We start from the raw sequence: 17,212 nt of genomic DNA, 5'->3' as shown, positions 1-17,212 counted from the left end.
TCAAAGGCCACATAAAAGTCTTAGGCGTTGTAAGCCATATAATCCTACCTACCACTGTAACAAAAAGAAAAAAGCAGCCTGAGACATTGTAGAAACAATAGGCAGGATACACCCTAAAGATCTCAACTTAAAAAGCAGAAATTAGGAAGCAGGAATAGTATCACCCAGCTGTAATCCTGGCACTAGGGAGGCTGAGGCAGGAGAGTCACAAATCTGAGGCCTGGAGGTGGATGCATAGTGAGGTGAGGTCAGCCTAGGCTTGGATTAGATTGCAAGTGGTCTGCAGTATTGCTGACATGTGCTCCAGTCTGTCAGATATTAGATCTGTCAGGACAAGTATGTCATTGTATTGTGCAATGACAGCAAACCCTAGGAAATACTAAATAAGTATGCTTTGAATAATTTAAGAATCCACAGAATTCATTAAAAATGTGAGGGTCAATATATATTTGTTTGCTAATAAACCACACACACACACACACACAAACACACACAGACACACAAACACACAAAACCGCAAAAGGCTGTACTTTGTTCTATGAGAACTTTGCAATGTAGCCAATTTATGAGCTAAGGAATGCAAGTTATATTATTAAGGATTGTTTCCTAACCCGAGTGACTATTCTTGGATAAGGAAGGACATAAACTGACAAATAAAAATCTGTAGAAAATTGTTAAACCAGTGCCAGCATCTAATACCTAAAGCATTCTAACCACTGCCTTTAATCTGTTAGGATTTTGTCTTTCTGATTATCAGATATTTAAGTTGCCACAGCTCTTTTTTTTTTTTCCTATTGTATCCATTTATTTATTTTTCTTCTCTTATTGTTCTATGTAAAAGCCAATCATTATATATATTTTTAAATATTTTTTATTATGTATTTTCCTCAATTACATTTCCAATGCTATCCCAAAAGTCCCCCATACCCTCCCCCACCACTTCCCTACCCACCCATTCCCATTTTTTGGCCCTGGCGTTCCCCTGTACTGGGTACATATAAAGTTTGTGTGTCCAATGGGCCTCTCTTTCCAGTGATGGCCGACTAGGCCATCTTTTGATACATATGCAGCTAGAGACAAGAGCTCCGGGGTACTGGTTAGTTCATAATGTTGTTCCACCTACAGGGTTGCAGATCCCTTTAGCTCCTTGGGTGCTTTCTCTAGCTCCTCCATTGGGAGCCCTGTGATCCATCCAATAGCTGACTGTGATCATCAACTTCTGTGTTTGCTAGGCCCCAGCATAGTCTCACAAGAGACAGCTATATCTGGGTCCTTTCAGCAAAATCTTGCTAGTGTATGCAATGGTGTCAGCGTTTGGAAGCTGATTATGGGGTGGATCCCTGGATATGGCAGTCTCTAGATGGTCCATCCTTTTGTCACAGCTCCAAACTTTGTCTCTATAATTCCTTCCATGGGTGTTTTGTTCCCAATTCTAAGAAGGGGCACAGTGTCCACACTTTGGTCTTCATTCTTCTTTGAGTTTCATGCGTTTAGCAAATTGTATCTTATATCTTGGGTATCCTAAGTTTTGGGCTAATATCCACTTATCAGTGAGTACATATTGTGTGAGTTCCTTTGTGATTGTGTTACCTCACTCAGGATGTTGCCACAGCTCTTATTTTGTTTATGTCTTATTTTATTATGTTTTGTTTATGCCTTGCTTTATGTCTTGAAGACAAACAAGGAGCAGAGTAGAATTCTGAAAACAGTTAAGTTTCACAGTCTGTTGAGTTGATCTCTTAAAACCATCATTGTTCGTGTCTTTCAGTAAGCCAATGATGGACTTGCTCGTGTTCCTCTGTGCTCAGTATCACTTAAATCCGTCAAGTCACACAATTGATTTGCTCTCTGCTGAAGAGAACCTTATCAAATTTAAGCCAAACACACCAATAGGAATGCTGGATGTAGAGAAGGTAATTTTAAAGCCAAAATCTCTGGATAAGAAAAAGCCTACACCTATAATCCCAGAGGTAAGGGTTCTGTCACAGATTTTGATGTTCTTATGTTTGAAATACTCAGTTTTTAGTCAATGTTTATTATTCACATATATGAAAAGAACTAAATTTCTGGTCTGGATACATGGAACAATAATGTTTTCCTAAAACCACTTGGTTTGTCATCAACTGGTTATTCATTCTTGGGTTAACTAGAATTGTGGGAACAATTTAGATATCAAGTTCTCTAAAAGTGAGTGGATTGACTACATCAGGGTCTGATAAAAACCCACGTGCTATATATTAAAAGTTCTATATTTAAGCAATATTTTAAATTTTAATATCATATTTAATATCATATTTAAATTCTGTGTATTTGGTAAGTCACTAATTTTACATACACCCAGATCACAGTTTGTTCAGAGGCCCGGGGAGGACATAGAATGTCCTTCTTCATCTGACTTACTCCACTGAGGAGGAATCTTTCTCTGAACCTGGAGCTATTGTTTTTGAGCTATTCTGGCAGCAAGCACCAGGTCTCCTCTTGTCTCTGGTCCCCACAATACTAGGGCTGTAGGCATTTGTGAAACCATGCCTACATGAATCATGGTTGTGTAGTGGGCCCTCTTAACCACCAAGGCATCTGCTCACATCCTTATCTTTTTAATGTGTTAACCGGAACCTTTGAGCAATAGTGATACTAGTTTATTCAAATGATACTCTTCACATCTTTATTTATTCTGTACTTGACCAAACTGAGGACCTCATCCTTGATAGGTAAACATTCCTCCAGTGCGCTGATAGCCATAGCACTTGGTTTCTTTTCTCCTGAAGTTATTGCTAAAACAATACGGGTTTAGAAGTTTATGACTTCAAAAACTTCTGAGTTATGAACATCAACCATTTTTGTAAAATATAAAAACTTTGATGCATTGAATACCACCAGTTCACTTCCATTTGACTGGAATACATAAATTCTGCCAACGTCTTCATAGTGTTTATAAGCATTTAATAAAAATGTTGACAGGGATTTAATGATAAAACACTGGCTTTAATATTTGATTGAATGTTTAAAAATTAATAAGACAGTGGTCTGTCTTCTGTCTAGGTATGAACTTATCTGCTGCATGCACATGCTATTGAACCATATTGGAGCAATTTTATTTGTGTAGCCAATAGATTGTCATTCTCATGAGCCCCTAAGTTACAGGATTTTAACTTTTAAGAATGAACATCATTGAGGATCTGAAATCTGTTCATTTAATGTTGCAGAGTTCCATTTTTAATGGGTTTAATCCAGTTATATCAAAATAGGGAAACACTTGAAAGAGTGCAAATAATTTTGAAATTACTAGTATTATGTCTAATTGAGGATGGTTTTGCTGTTCTTTACCATTACATTAGAGTTAACTAGAAGGTTAATAGTACCACAATAAACATCAATGACAATATGTTGTAGTCACTTCCTGATAACTGACCCTGCGCAAGGCATGGCGTTCCACTCTTAGTATGGTTGATCCCATTGATTATAAGGATAGTAGTTTTCAAAATGCCATTTTTTAAATTGCAGCTATTGACAGGTTATCAAAAGACAAACATTCTTTAAAGGACAACATAAAGCATAGATATTATTATTGTATGCATTTGATAATTTAAAAATATTTTAAGACAGCGTAACAACTTTAGTAATACTGTAACAGATGAGCCTTTGTTTCTGTTGACTTTAAATATGCTTTCATATTTTACTCTCAAGAATTTTAGCCAGGTGGTGGTAATGCATGCCTTTAATCCCAGCACTTAGGAGGCAGAGGCAGGTGGATCTCTGAGGTTGAGGCCAGCCCTGTCTACAGAGCGAGTTCCAGGTCAGTTAGGGCAAACACAGAATTCCTGTCTCACCCCTGCCCTAAAGTTTAAATAATTAAGTAAGTAAGTAAATAAATAAATAAACACACACACACACACACACATACTTAATAGAATTTTGAATTTGAATATTAAAAACAAAAAACAAAGTAAGCTAGGTTTTGTTCACAACTGTAATCCCAGGTACTTAGTAGGCTGTGATAAAAGGGTCAGAGTTCCCAGGCCTACCTTGACTGTAGATGGAGTTCAAGTTCAGCCAGGATAACTTAATTAAAACTCGGAATCAAAATGAAAATTAGAGAACCAGGGGCAAAACTTAGTAGTTGAGTGCTTGACTTACAAGTATAAAACGATACATTTAATCCCCAGGACCATTAAAAATAATCAAAACAAAAACACCTAATGTTTGTTACCTTAGAATTTGTTTTAAAATTAGGTTATAGCACTAATAAAAAAGAAAATTTCACACCGGAAGAAGATAGAAAGAGGAGTTTGCTGAATGAGCATAAAGCCTTGAGTAACACGTAGCTCTTGGTGGCATTACACAGAATTTGTTTTACTTAGCAACCTGTGGGTGAGGTGTGACTGTGGTTTTAATTTCATGTGCCACAGAATCGAGAGTCGGTTATTCTAGGTGTTCTTCTAGATGTGGAAATATTATTTTGGTAAATGAATTATGTTGTAACTGTGTATCATAATTTACGTTTCAGAAAACTGTGAGAGTAGTGATCAACTTTAAGAAAACACAGAAGACCATAGTGAGAGTTAGTCCCCACGCACCCCTTCAAGATCTTGCTCCCATCATATGCAGTAAATGTGAGTTTGATCCGTTGCATACCGTGCTGTTGAAGGATTACCAGGCTCAGGAGCCCCTCGACTTGACAAAATCTCTTAATGACTTGGGACTAAGAGAGTTATATGCCATGGATATCAGCAGAGGTAAGTGGACTTTCCCCCCCTCAGTGTGTGTGTGTGTGTGTGTGTGTGTGTGTGTGTGTGTGTGTATTCCTGCAGATAAGTGCTCACAACTTCATAATACCAAGGATTTAATGGATCAGTCATATAGATAGAAATAAATATATCGTAATGGGAGTAATAAAATAATTGAATCAGAATAGGTAAATCAAACCAAGTGTACAGTTTAACCTGAGAGCAGTTATTGTAATGGAAAGAAAAGTCAGACTTCTTAGCTGTTACCATATTTTATATTTTTCTGCCAACCTAGGAATTCTTTTGGTAGCATTGCATTTTTTTTTATTAGTCTTCATTTTTATGATGGGGTCTCATCAGGATGCCCATCTTGGGCTTGAACCTCTGAGCTCAAGAAGTTCTCCCATCGGAGCTGATTTCAGTAATTTAGGATGACAGGCTTGTGCCCCTTGTCCAGTTTATTTGGGGGTGGTGGTGGTTGAATTTAACTTAATTTCTTGTGCCTTTTCGATTTAAACAAAGTCAGTATTTAAATGCAAGCCTGCTACTGTTCAAATAAAACAGTTGTTAGCTTATGAAGACTCCATATAAATTTTGTATGAGGCTTTGCTGTCATTCAAATTTGAAGAATTTTTTTTTCAAAATTCTTTTCTGAGATCAACATAGGTCAGCATCCAAAGTAAGCTTGTGTATTAAATGAATCAGAAATACTTCCACAACATTTCCAGATTGCAGAGTTTTTATTCGTACAGAGGAGACATGTTAAAATGTGGAGATATCAAATGAAATTGGGGTTTTTTTTTTGTTTGTTTTGTTTTGGTAACCCATAGACTAGTTAAGTTTAGATATTCAGTGTGAATCTCTTTCATTGGAGGAATTAAGAGTTTTATGGAGGAGACAGTTAATGCACACTGCAGAGAGAGTTTCAGACATTATTCTGAGGTCATGGTATGGTGTAATTCATAGACTACTGTTTTGACTCGGTGATATTTAATAGTTAATGGACATCAATCATCACAGTCATTTACCCTTTTTCACTCCCTCTTGCTGTAGCCCCCTCTGCCACTGCCTTCAGTAAGTCATCTTTCCAAGGTAAGATCCAAGAATCAGAAGAGACTTAAATTATGACACAAAATTGGGAAGATTAAAATTGAAATTCTCATCTTTTTTTTTTTTTTAAAGAACATTACTAACACATGTATCCTGTAAGAGATTTTAACTTAGAAAATCATGGGGGTTTATTTCCTTAAAAAAAATAAATAAAGGTTCTACCTTCTTTGATTTCTGGCTCAAATTATACTAATTTCATTTCAATAGAATACTGATAAATGATGTCATTCTAGACCTGGGAGTAGATCCACAATTCTAGCACTTGGGGAGGCAAGGCAAGAGGATTCTACATTCAAGGTTAACTTGAGCTATCTAGGAGAAAAAAATTCCCAGACACTGAAAACAATAGAGTAAATAATACGTTGCTAAACGTGTGGGAAACTGGACTTGCTACCTCGTCTAGAAGAAAATGACTTTGGAAGGCGTGTGCGTGGCTCCTGGCATGAATGGATCACCTTGGCAGTGCTGTGGAAGGGATTGATTGAATTTATTCTCAGCGAGCAGCAACTGGGAGAGGTGGCACTTGCAGTTTTGTCACAACAGTTTTTTTCCCCACCATTTAGATTTTGTCTGAATTTTGTAATGGCATAAAAATTTTATGTTACAGTTATTAGGTTTAAAGGTTTATAAAGGAATTTAATGCTGTGTGTAAAAAATCTTTTACATGAAATTTCTGGAAGGAAGTGCATAAGATGTTTAATAGTGATTAGCTTTGAGTGGTTGGGCTAGGAGCAAATTTTCATATTTCTTTATAGTTAATAATGAATATATATATATATATTACTTTCATAGGGAAATTTTATTAAAATTATTCAATAATAGAATCTGGGGGTCTTTTTTCCTCCAGTTAAAAAAAGGATAGGCCCAGGGCACTGATTTGTGTAAAGGTAGCTTTATTTTCTTGATGTAATTGTCATCTCAGAGGCTAACTTCTGCATAAGCTCACCCTGTCTAGTTCTTTGTCTCTAGGTGGCTGGTTCAACTCAGCTGTTCTGCTCAAACTCCTCTCTAAGCTGACTGGTTCAATCTGGCTTCTCTCGGCTTCTCACTGAATTGCTCTGCTTGGCTTCAAACTAGCTGGCAGTCTGTTCTAATCTTCTGGTGCCTTCTCATTCTCTATCTTGAACTGACTCTCCTGACCTATGTCAAACTGCATGAACTCAGGAATGAACTCACCTCCACAGCACTGCCTCCTGTGCTGTCTGGCTGAACTAAACTCGACTGACTGAACAGAACTGGCTCACTCTCTCTTGCTGGACTGCTCTTAAACAGCTTCTCTTTCTTGTCTGTTCTCGTGAGGGTGGGGAGGACGCCATCTCTGACTCATTCTGTCAAATCCTTCTTTGACTTCTCACTTTGTCTGCCCCTCAATTAGACTTCACTTTCAACAATAGCTGTTTGCTTCTACACACTAGCATTACATTATTTGGGATTAAAGGTGTATACTAAAGGTCTATATTCCAGCCAGAACAACCCTGTTGCTGGATTAAAATTCCTCTACAGATTTGTATATTTGCTACTGCCCTATGTAAAAGCAAAGCTTGTTAATGTACATATTACATGTTGCCAGGTTCTTCTGACTAAGCCCACATGAGCAAGTATATGCTGATTTACTCTTAGTGTCTATCACGGGCTAGCCTAATCAAAGGAGTTAAAAATCGATATCATCTTAAAATATACCCTGGCAGAGAATCAAAAAACAGGTTCTTTAACTCTGACTGTTAATCCAAGGTGGCAAGCTTCTAGAGAAAATAGCTTTTTATATTTCTGTGTTCTACTTCTATAATGGGAGTCAAGAAATGGTAACAAATGGTCTTTGCTTCCTTCCAGAAACAATGCTTATACTTGGCTTGCTCCTAACCACAGTCCGTGATCTTCTTAGGCTCAACTTTAAGGTTTTATCCATTGACGTCTAATGTCTGTTCTGGCCTGACCTGAATGGGGTTTTTCAGAGACTTAAGTGCATGTGAAGAAACTTCAGGGACTAGAGTTGTGGGGTCAAGAGAGCTCATTTACAGTGTCAGAGTCCAGCAGGTCTATCCAAACCATGCGTGTTTTTACCCCTTGATTTGGTGGGATGTCATCAGAAGCCTTTAGACTCTGTGTGCTGGGACTTTCTCGTCTAGAATGAGGAAGCTACAGCGCTTGAGCTGTTTTCCATAATGAAGACAGGTTTTCACTTGTCTTAGTGTTTAACTCTGACGCTTAGCGATCTGCACACATGATTTTAATTGAAGAGGGATGCGGCTGACGTAGTGTGGAGGGTGATCAGGTACAGGAAAGCATCCTCTGACATATTCTGGCTACACTAACTGAATGGATGTATGAAGTTGCAAGTTATTCAAATCTCAGGCAGCTTAATGACTTAAATGTGAATGCAATGCTGAAATTTTTTGTTGTTTTTTTTACATTTGTAACTGACATATTCCAGTTTGGGGGAAAATAGCTCAGAATGAAGCTTTTATTTCTTCTTTCACAGAGGTGTTCTCAGAAATACAACAAACTTTTAGCCTTGAAGCCCTATGGTCCTCACTGTTCCTTGTTAGCCTTAGGAAGGCCCTTGTGCCGTGTGTACTGCCTATGTAATGTTTGAGTTATTAAAGTGTTTATACGTGAATACAGTTTTCCCTTAGAACGTTGCTATGACAGAGCGCACTAATCCGTGTTTTGATATTAACTATCTGCCCTGCTTTTCTTCCTGTTGCTGTGATAAAACACCATGACCAATAGCAACTTGAGAAGGAAAAGTTTAATTGGCTGACACATCCTGATCACAGTCCGTCCTTAAGGGAGGCAGAGGCAGGGACTCAAGCAGAGGAGGAACTTGGAGACAGATTGAAGGAGAGACCATTGCTTCCTCTGCCTGCTTTCTCACTTAGCCTGGGATACCTACTGTGGGGTTACCCTAGCCACAGGAGACCGGACCCTCACCCACAGGAGGTTGAGCCCTCCCATATCAGTTGTTATTAAAGAAAATGTCCCAGAGACCTTTCTACAGGCAATCTAACGGAGGGAGGCCTTTTCTAAAAGAGGTTCCTCGTTTTCAGATGGTGACAGCATATGTCAAATTGATTAAAACCAAACCAAACCAAACCAAACCAAACCAAACAAAAACAAAACAAAACAACTCAAAGGAAACCATAACCCAGACAGTACACTCTTTTGTGTTCCTACATTGTGATCTCTACATTGATACATGTTATTTATAAACACATTTTAAACAAAAGCATGTAAAATTATACATTTACTTCTAAGTCCCATTAAAGTTTCTCCCAAGGCCTCTGGCTTCTGTTACTCTATCAACACTAGAACCTTACTGGGCTCCTCTCAGAAATCCTGTTGTCGCCCGGTGCCATGGAGATCCTGTAGCTTTGGATCTGTAGGACTGGCCCCTTTGTATACTTTAGCAGTTCATCTGTGGGGTAGATGTTGGGGTGGACTCAGAGGCCTAGATCTGGGCCTGAGTTGTGGGCTCATCGTCCTGCCTACTCTCCTGCTCTCATGCCCTCATCATCAGCTCCTGCTACCAGGGCCAGCGCTACCCTGCTGCCTAGGTTAGCTTCAGGGCCTGTTCTCTTGACTGTTGTAACCAGTGAGGGACATGGCCAGTTTTGCCACCCTTGTGACCCTGGGCCAGCTTTCCTGCCTGCCATAGATAGCAAGAGATGAGGGAGGGGAGGAAGATGTGTCTCCCTTGTCTGTTCCATCACCCAGCAGACAAGAGGCAAGGCTGGCTCTCCTGTTGTTCCATACTCATTGCTGTTGGGGGCTGGCTCATCTGCAGTCCCCACATCAGGGCCCAGGCTAGATACAGGGCCTGCTCTTCCCAGTGCTGCAATAGATGAGGGGCCAGGTCTTATCTCTGATGTCCTGGGGCCAGCTTTTTTGCCTACCACTGGTAACAAGGGTGGGAGAGCATTTCTCCCTCACCCATGTCACCCATGTCACTGTAATACAGACAACAAGACAACTAAGAGGGCCAGCTCTCCCACACTCATAACCTTGGGGCAAGTTCACCTTCGCCCCTACCACCAAGGTCAGCCCTCTTGTGCTGCCCAGGTATCTCTCAATTTTTCTTAATGTGAAGTGCTTTGTTTCCACTATCATTGAAATTGTTCTGGTTTGCATAAAATTCCCATGTTTCTTTGTGGAAAAAATATTTTCACAGTTGAGTCCTAGTCTCTCCTTCTTTGAATTTATAATTTTTTTTTTAACTGAAGACACAAGGCCCTTTGTTTTACAGTCCATCCTGTAGTCTGTTTCTTTCAGGATAGATCCCATGCACCCTGTGGGTATAACTTCACCTACTTACTTATTCTTGTCAACTGAGTATAAATATAGAGACTTGACAGGTTTGGATGAGATAATTTGTGGCAAGAATACTTCATAGGAGCCAGATAATGTTTGTCTGTAGTCCAAACTCCTCAGGAGGTGAAGGAGGAGGGATTGTATAAGCCCAGAGCTGTAAGGCCACCCTGAGCTACACAGAGAGATCCCTTTCATAAGTAGAGGTTTGTACTTCCACTTACAGACACTTTAATAACATCACAAATCATCAGCATCTGCCGTGTACATCTTAGCTGAAAAGGGGTGCTGGTCTTAGGCAATCCTCCTTTCAGCTACCAGCTCTTGTTTTAAATCTCCTGTATATAAATGTGTGGGACAGGGTGAGATTGCTGGATGGGAGTGTGTGTGCTGTGACATGCATATAGCAAGCAGGATAATTGCAGATATTGGTCATTGTATTCTACCGCTTGAGCAGGGTCTCTTAATGTGCCTGCCAGGTAGAGGGCCCACAGGTCTCCAGTGGTTCTCCTGTCCGCTTCCCACCATGTTGTAAGAACACTAGGGTTACAGATGTATGTTCTCACGTCCAGCTTTATGTGGGTTCAGGGACTCGGATCTCAGTTCCTCAAGCTCACGTGATACCTATCAATAGCATTACTTCTATGGTATCACAGTTGTCCTGACTTTTGCCAATAGAAATCATTGTAGGATGGTCCCTAAGTCCTTTAGTATGACTCCCAGTGGACTTTGGTAACCTGCACCCTTACATGACTAGTTGTTGTTTGTAGCTCATTGCTTTCTACAAACAATAAATCAATTGATGCAGGGCCATCATGCTTCCTTTCACTAGGATACTGTATTGGAAGCATGCTGGGGCACAGCGGTTTAGATGCTGGCTTGGCTCTTAGTTATTGACCCCTTCAGTTGATATTAGGAAACAGGTTTTGTTTTGTTGTTGTTGTTATAGTTGTTGTTTTTATTTTAAAGAAAGATTAAAAACAGAGCCTTGAAGTTTGGCAGTTGCTGTTCTAACTAAAGTTAATCAGCACTGTTAGTATTTAGGGCTTGGTAATTCTGGAACCAAGAGAACTTCTAGGTTAAACAAATAGCATTTAAGAGACAATACTTGGTCCAGTCTTCCCTCAGTGCCTGAAGGAGATTGGTTGTGAACCCTTGAGGGTACCAAAATCTATGGAAACTCAAGTCCCAATATATATAGCTTATGCCCACGCCCAACCCCCCATATACATTAAATCATCTCAGGAGTGTTTGTGATACCCAGTGCCTCAGAAATGCTTTGTAAATGGTCATTATCGTGACTTTCAATCAAAAATGGTGGCAAGGAAAAATCTCTGTATGTATTCAGTACAGATCGAATTTTTCTTGGAGAATTTTTCCATGCAGAGTTTGTTTAGATCCACGGGAACAGAGAGACTGGCAGCCGTAATTATAATGGCTCATGCTTTTGCGAGTGAAATGCTTCATGGTTGTTTAGCTCTGACAAAATTATAGCTGAAATAAACAAAAGGATAAGCTGCGTGGGAGAAGCGTCATGTGTCACTGCGATGCAGCCTTCTTACTTTGCATTTGTAATGCTGATAATTACACAGTGCCTAAGAAATTGAATTCACTGTCTAGCTGTGCCTCCTGGCCCTGGCTGTGTGTCTTTGCTTCTTCCTTAAGCTTCACTTCATTCTCATCTAACGTGGTCACTGTGTTTGCTTGTTGCTTTGAGAATTGGGTGAGGTATATGGTGCCTTGCTTAGTGACTGTAGTGGGTGACTGATCACCAGAAAATCCTTTTAAAGGGAGGTTAGAAGAGAAACACTGGGAATGAACGTTCCACCCGTGAACAAAAAGTAAATTGTTTTTCATGTTTTTTCAGAGTCCTGCCAAATATCACACAACCCGGACATTGTGAAGGAGAAAGAAAACAAAGGGATTTTCAGTTTTTTCCAACGCAGCAAGAAAAAGCGAGAGCAAGTAGGCATTTTCATGCACCATTTTAAGATTCTTAACAAGTATTTTTAGAGTGGTTTTTATTTTGACCATTGCCTTTTGATTTTCTGTTAGACTGCCAGTGCTCCTGCGACCCCACTAGTGAGCAAGCATCGTCCATCTTTCACGAGGTCCAACACCATTTCCAAACCGTACATTTCCAATACCCTGCCCTCGGATGCACCCAAGAAGAGACGTGCCCCACTGCCACCGATGCCCACATCCCAGGGTGCTGCTCAAGGCCAGGAGAGACGAGCGTCTTGTGTGGAGAGATCCACCAGTGTGGACGACACAGATAAGGTAGCCTGTGTTTGCCTTGTTTCGCAGGTTGCTCTGGGGAGCATCTGTTTTTTCCGTATCTAACTTATCTTTTTCCACTGAGACTCCTGAGGAAGAAGCAGTTATTAATATGTACTCAGTGGGGCTGGCGAGAAAGGTTAAGAGCACTGACTGCTCTTCCACAGGTCCTGAGTTTAATTCCCAGCCACCACATGGTGGCTTGTAACCATCTTGTGGCTTGTAATGAGATCTGATGCCCTCTTCTGGTGTGTGTGAAGATTGTGTACTCACATACGTGAAATAAATAAATCTTTAAGAAAAAACTATGTACTCAGTAGAATAGTTACTGGCAAGGTTGATAGAAAAAGATCATGGATACTTCTGCCATGTCTTTAGATGTCAGTTTTAAGAAGCTTCCATCCTCAGCCAATACAGGATACATACGTTTTGTCTTGCTTTACTTCATCACAGTCATTGGTTGCATGTATGGGGAATTAAATGCATATTTTGACCATATATATTTTTTAAAACTGCATAGGTGATATGTTCCGTGCTTGCATTTATAACCTCTGGCATCTTCTGAGATTCTCCAGGGAAAATCCTGGTGTCTACTTGATCTGTTAATGCTATGTTTTAAAAACAAGCCTTTTGGGCTGGAGAGATGGCTCGGCCGTTAAAGGCTAGGCTCATAACCAAAAATATAAAAACAAGCCTTTTAATAATGTGTGGCTGTTTTATACTCCTATTGTCCATCCAGAGGGGATGCGCTACGTAAATCATTATGTCAATTTACAAAACGGAAAAAAAAAGTTCATTTATTTTCGTGTGGGCACGAATGTGGGTGGCATGTGGAGGTTAGAGAACAATGCATGTATGTTCTGTCTCTCAAGCATGCCAGTTCCAGAGATTGAAACCAAGACATCAGGCTTGGAGGAAGGCCCCTGACCCTCTACCAGCCAAACCACCCTACCAGACTTCCTCAGTAAAATAAAATTGTCTAAAAAATACCTACACATTGCTTGCCTTATTCAGGAAGAGCCTAAGTAAAACTTAGTAAATGTGTTTGAACAGAAGATGCTTATAGAGTTGGCTCAGATAGAGTGAGTGACATTGAAAGTAAAATGTATTTTGAGATATTCAGACACTGAGTGGAGTCCTTTAGGAAGTTAAAGGATTTTATTACCGTTCTAGATGATTAGCAACTCAAATAGAGAAATGAACTCTTTAAAAACTTCGTATTTTTTTAATCTAAGTTAATACTGTGCCATAAAAAACAAACAAACAAACAAACAAACAAACTCATTTTACAAAACAGAGGGACGATTTCTTTTTCCACTGAGAGAATCATTTGCTGAAAACCTTCCAAGGTATCCATCCATCCTGTAGGTGGGTGACGCTTCACAGAAAAGGCAGTCTTTGTGTTCAGTCATAAATGTGTGTGGGAGTGCAATAGTTGGGTGGAGAACTCTGTTCAGATTCCAGAATGCCAAGGATACAGCGTGCTCGGGCCTGAGTGAGAACCAGACAGCAACTAATCAGGGAATACAGGACAAAGCTGGTCTCAAAGACCTCCTTCTGTGCATGGCCCCTTTATACTTCTTCATATGAGCCTTTTGAAGATTATTTTGTATTTTAATTACCTGAGAAGTGAACTGTAAGAATGTAACTGACACTCTCACATAGCTACCAACTCCTCTTGTCTTCGGATAGAAGTTATCTCTGTTCCAACTATCCTCATCCAAGCCATCCCAGTAGCTTCTGTGTGCTTCAGTTTCCAAGGCGTCTACATCGTCTTCTACTGTCTGCCTCTTGGAAGTCTGATCCACTCCACCAGCGACCTCACGGAAAGCTGGTTCTTTTGATTCTCATCCTCTGCTCTGTGACCACTTGGTGCCCTGTGTTAAGTGATTTTTTTTTAAATATTGCCCTTGGCAAATTACACATCTTTATGCAATTTTCTGATTATTTTGTCTTTTGATCTGGACATCTGGGTAGTTCTTTGATGTATTGTTCAACAGGAACCAGAATTATTTGCTTTTCCCTAGAGAAGCTGAAGGACTGTGTTTTGTTTATTCGTTACCAAAATCCTTAATGATTAAGCTGGGGTTATGTTTGTCTGCATGTATCTGCTCATATACACCACTCAGGAAAGAACACTTGCTTTCCTGGGCATCTCCCATGTTCTAGACTCAGGGCCAGGTGTTGTGTGATTAGACACCCTTCATTTTTAACTCCTCCTTCACCTTACTACCTTCTTATAACTACTAAGTTTTTTGTTTCTTTTTTTCTCTTCTTCCCTCCTTCCTTTCCTCCCTTCCCCTCCCTCACCCTCTCTCCATGTCTCTGTCTTTCTTTATCCTTCCTTCCTCCCTTCCTTCCTATTCTACTACTTTCTCCATCACCCATGACCATACCTGAATCTGTATTCTTAAAGTCTGTTTATTATTCTTATTAAGAAGCGATATCTGTTCCTCAGCTTGGTTTTGTTTGGCTTTTTTGAATCTGTGAATGAATCTTTTTTAAATTAATTTATTATTATATATTTTCTTTATATACATTTCAAATCCTATCCCAAAAGTTCCCTATACCCTCCCTCTGCCCTGCTTCCCTACCCACCCACTCCCACTTCTTGGCCCTGGCATTCCCCTGTACTGGGGCATATAAAGTTTGCAATACCAAGGGGCCTCTCTTCCCAGTGATGGCCTGTAGTGGTTTGAATAATGCTCCTCCAGGAATCGTCTTCAGGCCCTAATGTAACAAGATCCTAAGACTTAAGAGTCCACAGATTGGCCTCCCATGTGAGTATCTTATTGATAGGTCCCTGGCTCTTCACCTGTCCCCATTGTTCCTGTTTGGAGACCCACCTTTGTAATTTCCTACCTTTATGCACCACAGTGCCTTCTGGGAACAAAAAGTGCACTTCTCCGGAAGCCCACTTCTATTTTGCTTGTCCCTCTCTCTCTAAGCCCTAATACTTGTAAATATGATTTAGAAATAGTGTGCATATGGATTTAAGTTTGGAGGTACCACCATCTTTTCTTTCAGTTGGGCTCTAGTGCAAAGGCTAGGGCCCTTATAAGATAATTCATACAGCCAATTAGCATGAAGACAGAAGAGAGTTGTGTGCAGCCCCAGGCCAAGCTGGGTGTCCTGCCATACAGGAACACTGGAAGCCACCGGAGAATGCAGCAGGCAAGGAGAGTCCTTCACAGAGAGCATGTCTTGTCACATGTCTTGATTTCAGATTTCTGGCCATTAGAACCCTGGTTTAAACCATTGTGACGTTTTATAACATTCCTAGGCAATCATCATGTCCATTTTGTAATTCCAAATATTCTTGCTGTTAAATTTGAACCTGTGAATACTTACTGATTGACTTTGTATGAGAATTGGCAGATCTATCATGCAACCCAGGGTTTTACCAAACTGTTATCCAAAACTTCATCGTCATCTTGGTGTTCATTTGTTTTATTCTTTTGACTTCTGTTAGAGACCAAGGCTTCATTTAGTCTCATCCACAGTGTCTTCCCTTCCTTCTTCTCCAGTCATTTCCCAAAGAAACTCAGAGTAGACAGAAGAGGACCAGCTTAATGTACCTTCATACTGCTCTCTGTGACCAACTGACACATTTATATTTCTTATTTAACGTTTCCCAGCTCAGAAACTGTACCAGCGCTTATTTGGGGGGGGAGGGGCAGGGGTGTCCCAGGGACGTCTGTTGACATCATTTTCCTTATAAACCTTATCAGTTTCGGGAATGTTTCCAATTCTAAGCAGGACATTTTAGTCATTGTTGTTCAAGTGAAGTCTCCTCCTCTGTCAGAAAGAAATGATGGCACCTCTGTCTTCTGCTTTCTCACCTCCACAAGGTTGAATCATTCCTCATCTCTACTGCCTGATGAAGTGTGTTCTAAGGAGAATAACCATGACTCTGAACTTGCCTCATATGTTTTAATTTCTGTGTACCTATAGGTATTGTATTTATATACGGTTAACTCTTGAGCTGATAACTGTTTACATTCAAATATTCATGACGTTCAGTAGAACACTCCAGTTGCTGAATGAATGTTACTTATTTTGGTTGCTATTTTGTTTACAATTTTAAATAAAAAATATGGATGATAATTAAGCATTACATGCCACCTTGAACAATGTAGTTGAGGTTTTAGCAAACTTGTTTTAGTCACTGAAAGTAGTAACAGTGAAATAGGAAAACATAATAAAAGGAAAAATATCTATGAAGCAAGCTGCTATTGCTTGTGATGCAACTTAGACCACAAGGGTGCGCTGTTTAACAGTACAGCATTCTAATCATTTCCAGTTTTACCCTGAAAGCTTCTTAAAAAATAATAATAATAAAAGAAAATGGTTTTATGATGTTATAAATTTCTTATTTTGATTGTTAAGGAGGCAGAAAAGTAAACTATAAATATTAAGTATTAGTAATACATGAAAATTATTTATGATGGTCAGTGTATTCAGTTTAACCTTTGGTTCACTTTGGTCCCCCTTTAAGTAGTCACTGGTCTTGTGATCCCCTGTAGTCAATGCTTACTTTAAATGTACCTGGTTTTGAAAAGGAAAAAGTGTTGGCCACGTCTCTTCCACTTTTGGCTGTCTGCATTTGATAACTTGCTTCATTCTTCTAGGGCATTTCTCAACATTGGCAAATGGAGATATTTGGATAGTGATTTTGGAACATACACTGGAATTATTCACATAGCTGGCTGTTGACTTTCAGGCTGGTTTTGACAGTTGCTGTGTGTGCTCTTCCCGAAAGTGGTCCATTAACGATCCAAGTTCACAGACCT

At 39.8% G+C, this 17,212-nt stretch overlaps 1 protein-coding gene across 26 annotated transcripts in view; it reads left to right on the top strand.

The window, feature by feature from the left end:
- The window catches only part of Cobll1 (Cobl-like 1), a 151,060-nt gene that overhangs the window by 101,084 nt on the left and 32,764 nt on the right, over positions 1 to 17,212 (top strand). For 13 of the 26 annotated variants that reach the window (NM_001363077.1, NM_027225.2, NM_177025.6 and 10 more), the window contains 4 exons: positions 1,769 to 1,970; positions 4,508 to 4,736; positions 12,010 to 12,107; positions 12,198 to 12,422. In NM_001363077.1, the coding sequence (NP_001350006.1) occupies positions 1,769 to 1,970; positions 4,508 to 4,736; positions 12,010 to 12,107; positions 12,198 to 12,422 (754 nt within the window). Of the gene's footprint in view, positions 1 to 1,768; positions 1,971 to 4,507; positions 4,737 to 5,780; positions 5,820 to 12,009; positions 12,108 to 12,197; positions 12,423 to 17,212 lie in introns of all 26 variants that reach the window. The other 13 variants (XM_006499717.3, XM_006499716.4, XM_006499711.4 and 10 more) reach the window with 2 other exon arrangements.

This window comes from Mus musculus, chromosome 2 (assembly GCF_000001635.26).
Source record: "Mus musculus strain C57BL/6J chromosome 2, GRCm38.p6 C57BL/6J".
Taxonomy (NCBI): domain Eukaryota; kingdom Metazoa; phylum Chordata; class Mammalia; order Rodentia; family Muridae; genus Mus; species Mus musculus.
Note: the sequence above shows the minus strand (reverse complement) of the source record. Positions and strands in the feature narration are given on the sequence as shown.